This window comes from Coregonus clupeaformis, chromosome 1, assembly GCF_020615455.1.
Source record: "Coregonus clupeaformis isolate EN_2021a chromosome 1, ASM2061545v1, whole genome shotgun sequence".
Taxonomy (NCBI): domain Eukaryota; kingdom Metazoa; phylum Chordata; class Actinopteri; order Salmoniformes; family Salmonidae; genus Coregonus; species Coregonus clupeaformis.
The window spans coordinates 73,346,952-73,355,426 of NC_059192.1; the positions used below are offsets into that span (position 1 = coordinate 73,346,952).

At 43.8% G+C, this 8,475-nt stretch overlaps 1 protein-coding gene across 5 annotated transcripts in view; it reads right to left on the minus strand.

The window, feature by feature from the left end:
- LOC121576597 (eukaryotic elongation factor 2 kinase-like) overlaps positions 1–8,098 on the minus strand; it is a 32,015-nt gene extending 23,917 nt beyond the window's left edge. For 3 of the 5 annotated variants that reach the window (XM_045222646.1, XM_045222649.1, XM_045222645.1), the window contains exons 1-3: positions 7,332–8,098; positions 6,598–6,882; positions 5,841–5,915 (exon numbers count right to left, since the gene is read on the minus strand). In XM_045222646.1, the coding sequence (XP_045078581.1) occupies positions 5,841–5,915; positions 6,598–6,852 (330 nt within the window). In that variant the 5' untranslated portion in view covers positions 6,853–6,882; positions 7,332–8,098. The remainder of the gene's footprint in view (positions 1–5,840; positions 5,916–6,597; positions 6,883–7,331) is intronic. The other 2 variants (XM_045222652.1, XM_041889855.2) reach the window with 1 other exon arrangement.
- Positions 8,099–8,475: the final 377 nt, after the last annotated feature.

Sequence of the window (8,475 nt, forward strand, 5' to 3'; positions counted from 1 at the left end):
CATGTGCAGTCGCAACAATCATCAAGCGCTATGATGAAACTGGCTCTCATGAGGACCGCCACAGGAATGGAAGACCCAGAGTTCTCTGCTGTAGAGGATAAGTTCATTAGAGTTACCAGCCTCAGAAATTGCAGCCCAAATAAATGCTTCACAGAGTTCAAGTCACAGACACATCTCAACGTCAACTGTTCAGAGGGGACTGTGTGAATCAGGCCTTCATGGCCGAATTGCTGCAAAGAAACCATTACTAAAGGACACCAATAAGAAGAGACATGCTTGGGCCAAGAAACACGAGCAATGGACATTAGACCGGGGGAAATTTGTCCTTTGGTCTGGAGTCCAAATGTGAGATATTTGGTTCCAACCGCCGTGGCTTTGTGAGACGCGGTGTGGGTGAACGGATGATCTTCGCATGTGTAGTTCCCACCGTAAAGCATGGAGGAGGTGGTGTTATGGTGTGGGGGTGCTTTGCTGGTGACACTGTCTGTGATTTATTTAGAATTCAAGTCACACTTAACCAGCATGGCTACCACAGCATTCTGCAGCTATACGCCATCCCATCTGGTTTGGGCTTAGTGGGACTATCATTTGTTTTACAACAGGACAATGACCCAACACACCTCCAGGCTGTGTAAGGGCTATTTGACCAAGAAGGAGAGTGATGGAGTGCTGCATCAGATGACCTGGCTTCCACAATCCCCCAACCTCACCCCAATTGAGACGGTTTGGGATGAGTCGGACGGCAGAGTGAAGGAAAAGCAGCCAACAAGTGCTCAGCATATGTGGGAACTCCTTCAAGACTATTGGAAAAGCATTCCAGGTGAAGCTGGTTGAGAGAATGCCAAGAATGTGCAAAGCTGTCATCAAGGCAAAGGCTTAGCTATTTGAAGAATCTCAAATATAAAATATTTTGATTTGTTTAACACTTTTTTGGTTACTACATGATTCCATATGTGTTATTTCATAGTTTTGATGTCTTCACTATTATTCTACAATGTAGAAAATAGTAAAAATAAAGAAAAACCCATGATTGAGTAGGTGTGTCCAAAATTTTGACTGGTACTGTATGTTGCGTTCAAAACAACTGGAAACTCTGAAAAATACGAGGTCAAATCATGACGTCAGTGATCTTCAGGTCGGAAAGTCTGAGCTCTAGAAAGAGGCCTGAGTTCCCGTGTTGGAATTCCGAGTTGGATGACCGTTCAAATCGACTTTTCCCAGTCTGAACACGTTTTTTCCCCCCCGAGTTCCCAGTTGTTTTGAATTAACTGAAGTCGGAAGTCAGAGATTTCCGAGTTCCCAGTTGTTTTGATCGCGGCAATAAACCCTGGATTGCTGATGCTTTGTATTGGCCAATGTGAGGCTTTGAAGCCACCGGTCGGCCATATTGGCACTCCCCAGAAGGAGCAGTCCTCCAGAGGAATTAATGGAATTCTACTGTACTTCAATGAACTGTTTCAAGGGGAAAATGTGCTAAATGTATTTAAGTATTTTTTTGTTGTAGTGGGGAAAGTAACATTAGTACTTTCTAAAAATGATACTAAATCAATGTTTTGTATCGCGCAAGAAGGTTCCTCGTCATCTTAGCTGCCGCACATCTAACAATTCCCAGCATCTTTGCAGGAACTTGTCGTTTCTATGCGATGCGGCCACGTATAGAAGTAGATGACAGCTTCACACAGTGCGACCAAAACAAAGTTCTACACACATGCAAGAGGCATATCCCACTCGATACAAAACATGGATTTAATTGTTCTGAATTTTCGTTGAACCACCTGCAACTGGAAACTGACATTTCTAAGATACTTTCTTCGTTCTCGATTCGGTGAAAAAAGTATTGGTAAGAACAGGTTAGTTGAGAAATCTATGGCGGTGGTTTGTATGGGGCCCCGTAATGGACACCAAAGATCTTTGGTTATATCACATTACGTGGCGTACATTCTGTAGCTGAGACTATCCTCAAATTGACAGGAGTTTCATTTCTGGGGGTGGATTATTTCTTTAAGGACCAATGGAATGGTCTAAAATGTGCAAACTCCAACCACTCGGGGCACCGTGCCAGAGATGCTGTATATAATGACGAGATGGTCTCCGCACTAAAATGGGAGTCATTGTCCCAAAGGCAGGAAGGCAGACGGTCTGCTTATCGTGCACAGATTTTGACGAGTGAAACCTCTCGCTTCACCTCTTCCTCTTTGACCGGACCATACAAAATGAACTCGCCCATTTTCAACCAATTGCAGTCATATGTTTATTGTCAAGTGTTTCTTTTTTCTATTGGTCCATTGAATGGAAGTGGTTAATTGACACAGTTGCTTCAGCTCAGTAACTGGGTTACCTGTCATCTTAAAGTAGGTGTACCAGAATGTTTGTCAGTGGAATGTCTTTTAACTATGGTGAGCCACATCTGTTTTTAGCTACTAGTTTTGTATGTTTTTAACTTGCTCTGCTACTGCAGTTTTAAATACAACATGTAAAAAAAAGATAAACACAACAAAGTGTTAGTCCCATGATCTGAAATAAAAGATCCCAGAAATTTTCCATATGCACAAAAAGCTGATTTCTCTCAAATTTGGTGCACAAATGTCTACATCTCTGTTAGTGAGCATTTCTCCTTTGCCAAGATAATCCATCCACCTGACAGGTGTGGCATATCAAGAAGCGGAATAAACAGCATGATCATTACACAGGTGCACCTTGTGCTGGGGACAATAAAAGGCCACCAAAATGTGCAGTTTTGTCACACAACACAAGGCCACAAATGTCTCAAGTTGAGGGAGCGTACAATTGGCATGCTGACTGCAGAAATGTCCATATGAACTCTACCATAAGCCGCCTCCATCGTCATTTTTGAGAATTTGGCAGTACGTCCAACCGGCCTCACAACCGCAGACCACGTGTCTGCGTCGTGTGGGTGAGTAGTTTGCTGATGTAAACGTTGTGAACAGAGTGCCCCATGGTGGCGGTGTGGTTATTGTATCGGCAGGCATAAACTATAGACAAAGAACACAATTGCATTTTATCGATGGCAATTTGAATGCATAGATATACCGTGACGAAATCCTGAGGCCCATTGTCGTGCCATTCATCTGCCGCCATCACCTCATGTTTCAGCATGATAATGCACGGCCCCATGTCGCAAGGACCTATACACAATTCCTGGAAGCTGAAAATGTCCCAGTTATTCCATGGCCTGCATATTCAACATACATGTCACCCATTGAGCATGTTTGGGATGCTCTGGATCGACAGCGTGTTCCAGTTCCCGCCAATATCCAGCAACTTCGCACAGCCATTGAAGAGGAATGGGACAACATTCCACAGGCCACAATCAACAGCCTGATCAACTCTATGCGAAGGAGATGTGTCGCAATGCATGAGGCAAATCATGGTTACACCAGATACTGACTGGTTTCCACGCCCCTACTTTTTTTGTTAAGGTACTGTATCTGTGACCAACAGATGCATATCTGTATTCCCAGTCATATGAAATCCATTTATTTCAATTGACTGATTTCCTTATATGAACTCTAACTCAGTAAAATCTTTTGAAATTGTTGCATGTTGCATTTATATTTTTGTTCAGTATACATTTAGTACCTTTTAGGTGTCAGAGTAACGGCCAACTCTCTCACAGTAGGATTAAGTGTCAGTGGACAGGTGGATTTCTGATCCATCCTGTGCCGTGGAAGTGTTGAGGAACATGCAAATCACACTTTTGAATTGATAGAGGAAAACAAAATACAGGGAGAGATATGACAAGCAGACACATCAACAGAGGATCATGACAAGGTTGCTTCAGGAACATTCAGCATAAGATTATCGTAATGAATGCGCCGAATACAACAGGTGTAGACCTTAGCGTGAAATGCTACAGGGCCAAGAGTTTTTCCTGACCACATAACCTGACCATGGAAAACTCCGGGCCCTATGATATACAAGTATCAAATGTATAAACAGGAGTCTTTCTATTGACCTACTAGGAGGATAAAAAGTCTCACATTAGTTGTCCTATCTAGAAGTCACCCAAGAGCCCTACATTGCAAAATAACATAGATCATTAACGTGCTGTCACCAGATGCATTTTATACCCACAGCCAGCACTTGGGCCAGGAGCTTTTCCAGTCCATGAGGCCTAACCAGGAAAAACTCCTGACTACACTCATGAATGTCTGGACTGTTGTACTCAGCTTTCTCAGTCTTTCTCAGAACTAACAGTGATCCAAGTGGCATTTGCTAGTAATGTAAACCTGTTAGTAACCCGACCCTCCCATACAGTAGCACCCTCCAGCCTCATGTCCACCAGTTCCGTCGGAACGCAAAGAGTTTGACGCAAGTCATTAATTCTCAATGGAGCAGTCCGCAACGCTGTGTTGGGGATGCCGCACTAAGCTGCGGTGTGTTCTGTGTACCGCATGCATTCAATATTTTCAATTTATGTGTTGCTTTACCGTGCGGTGGTATAGACAGAAGTCCATAAACAGTCAAGCCAGTTAGCTAGCTATCTAACTACAAAGCTAACCACTTTGCTAGATACTTAAGAAATTCCCAGAACGTAGCTTCCCATTACCAGCTAATTATTTCATATTCAACTGACTAGGTAATCCAATCGTATTGGCAATGTGTCTCCATGGAGGTCCCGGTAGCAATCGGCGCTTTGATCGTACACTGCAGGGAACCAAGAGACAGCGAAAATGACCTTCTCCATGCTGCAAAACTTTCTGCAGCCTTGCGAAGCACATGTGCGTCAAGTACAGAAAATGCGGACTAGACATACACAAAAAACAACATATGGGAAAACGAATGTGCATTTGGTGGACGTACGGGACCTACTCACTATGCCACACACACACGTGGCAATCTAGATAAGATACACTCTAAGAGATTGACATTTGTTAGATAAGATACACTCTAAGAGATGGACATGTGTCTTCTGCCCCCCCCAATATCCCCCTCCCCAAAAAAAATACACACACACACATTAGGTTGTAGAGGCTGGAGCACAGGGCAGTCCCAGTACGGTGCCTAATAAGCAGTATGTGGCAACATCCATCTAGGCTAGTGTATATTTAGCCTGAACTATTTGCATTGCTATATGAGGCTCATGTTTTGAACAGGCTAAAGGCCACATCTGGTTGGTGAGAAACACACCGGGCATTGAACGTCAGTTCCTGGTCACCTGCAGTTTGTGTGTCCCTTCACACGTCCTCAATGATATCATATACAGTATAGCTATGGTTGTACCCTCAATGATATCATATACAGTATATCTGTGGTTGTACCCTTGTGATCAGACACACTATCTCTTCACAAAACTGGACCACCAGACATAAGATACAGTAGCGGTAAACTATGGTACTGTATAAACAGCCTGTCTGGCTGTTGCTTTTCTGAAACACAGTTTGAACCGCAGCAGAGCTGAAAATTACATTTACAATAAGATAAACAATACTCTTTGTTTCAACCATTATCGTCATGTGCTTATTGGCTGCTTATTACATTTGCATTAGCCTAACTCTTGATATATTCCTGAGGACTCCTGCACAGGTTAGGGAACATTAAAATGACAGCTAAGGGATCAAGGGTCTAGATACAACAGGTCATGCAAGTCCTCTGTAGCTCAGCTGGTAGAGCACGGCGCTTGTAACGCCAAGGTAGTGGGTTCGATCCCCGGGACCACCCATACACAAAAAAAAATGGCATATTATTATTATAAGTACAATGGAAGGTAAGAAGGAATACATTATTTAAAGATTGAATTAATGTCGGGAAGGTGAGGAGCAAGGAGGCAGTCACTAATGCAAAAGGAGAGGGGAATGAAAACGTGGTCAGTAACGTACCCGTGCATTGTCAGATAACGCATCAAACTCGACCGACCGTTGTTGTGGAGTTTCATTCTCTGTTTCTGTTTCATTCTATGTGGAGAGGTAGAGAAATTAACTGTTTAATATTATCAACTTAACCATACATGAGGAGCAGAGCAAAAGATTCATTGGGATTGACTATGTTGGTGTTGAACATTCCATGAAAAGGGAATTATCATCTTATTGCCAGTAGAATGTGTTTTGAAATTTGCTTCCAACATGGCGACCCATAAATTCTACATCTCAAACAGTCTGCCAAACTCTGTCTGATGAGGGAGTGCTATTAATTTCTCCCCATCAACCCCACTCTACAGGCTGGCCTACTGGATCAGAAGGCCAGGGGTCGCGCCGCGTGCTGTGAAAGGGTTGTTTACATATGTCATCATCATGTGAGGTGAGAGCTGCTCTCTGGGTACTTCCTGTTCTGAGAGTACACAGACGAAGCAGCTGACCTGCTGCTGTCAGCCACAGAAATGCACACATGCACGCACGCACGCACACACACACACACACACACACAGAGAGAGAGAAAGAGGTCCTTCTCCTTATAAGGCAGAGTTGTTCTGACCACATCTCTAGCAGTAAGAGCGAGAGTTCAGCATTTTGCATACTGACAATAGAGCAATACAGTACATGGCAACATGTTTCCCAGTCAGCTGTTGCCCAGCAACCCATGGTCCTTTCAGAATCTTCTAAACCCTGTGCATATTGCACCTACACTACTGCTGCTCACCTTGTAGGTGAAGGAGTTTCGGGGGGAGTTGGACAGCTTCTTGCTGTTGACCAGGTTATTCAGATAGCCACAGATGTCTTTGGCCTGGCTGACAGGGTCGTCTGTGATGGGACAGATGTAGTAGTCGTCCTCGTCCTCGCCGCTATCGTTAGCGTTGCTAAGGGACGGAGCACGTTGACCGGGGGTCCTCTGTTTCCCCAGGTTATGCTGGGCACTGCCCACCTCCTCCATACTAAACATCAGGTCATCCTCCATGGTGGCTTGTAGGGGTGTGTGTGATGAGTACTGGGATGGGGAAATGCAACAGAAACACACAAAGATTTGAATATGCATGTACACACAGAGACAGACTGACAGATGGCTGTATTGAATCAATGACAATCCAGCTAAGTGTGTTTTAATTGTGGCCTATTCAATCAATCACAAATGCAACAATCAAACTGTCACATGTGGATGACCGTATTTGGTGAAGTCTTACATTGCATGCAGGAACACTTGTTTAGACAGCAAACTTGTACAACTATTTTATAAAGTAATAATTATTACTACACGCATTACCATTGAGCAAAAAACTGCAGCTGAACTGTAGTGAGGAAGGCTCAGGGCTCACCCATCAATCACACCTGTCAATTCACCGTTTCAATGTTTTTGTAAAGAGCTGGGGCTTATAAAAACATTTGCTGCAGTGCATTTAGAGTACATGAGTAAAAATAGACAGTCCTGCGGCTGTTTACCTAATCTGATCAAGGGTGGACAGAGACTACTCCATGAAAGTATGCATGCGTTGATAATCCTCCACCAACTTCCTCTGTCTGGCGGTAATTGCAAAGTTTTCAGGGAGTTGAGTTGCCTTGCTTGCTTGCTAGTTTTTATTCCAAGTCAGAGGGTCGCTGCTGGACTGTGGTGGATCCTGGCTCTCCGAGGTGGCCAGAGGGTCCGGGGCGAGTCGCTCTTCTCTCTGTAGTTTTGTATGTTCCCTGGTTCACCCGTCCAGCACCGCGGCGTACACGTATCGTTTACAGTCTCAGACAGCCGCACCCCTTTAGGCAGCGAGCCAAAAAAAAAATGTTTTATGTACATAAGTATATTTGTGGCCACTAAAATGAAATTAGTAGAGTTTGTCACAAGTTGCATGAAAAATACATTCCATGCCACGTGGTGAAAGTTCATATCCAAAATCTAGCAAACTCTTGAAAGTCACTCTCACGGCTAGCAGTGCTACAGATGAAATGGTTAGTGCTACCCGGGATCCTTGGGACGTCCCTACCCTAGCCAGAGAAGCTTCAGCGTCCGCATGCTTCCCAGCCGAAACAGTTCGGAAGAGTTCGTGCACATATCACGACGATATTTTGTGTCGTTTAGTTCGTTTTTGACTTCAGTGAGGGGGTTTTCGGCTGTTCGGGCACACGACATCTTTTCTAGAGGCAAGCCTAAATTCGGAGCCGAAGTCTACGCCCCTTCGTCGGTGATTGGTCAACAGTAGGAATTCTTCAATAAAGTATTTGTTGTCGTTCAACGAGAGACGACTCGTTTCATGCAAATGTTTTCATTGAAAAATACTGCACCAAACATCTTAGTTAGATGTAAAATTGCGGGACTAAGATATCCTCGGCAAAAACGTCAAAATTAATGACAGACTTCTTGAGTTATTTTAGATCGTCTGACATTTGAGGAAGCGTATACTGACTATGGCGTCTCAAAATGGACAAACAGTACTATTAACGCTTTTTTCTTCTTCTGCTTCTTCTTCTTCTTCTATGATATAATGGTGGTCCGCAAACCAACGTTAAAGGTGCATGCCGCCACCTACTGTGCTGGAGTGTGTGGTCAATCACGGTTTACAAAATGTTCGTTCTAACTCAGTACTTCTGAGAAAAT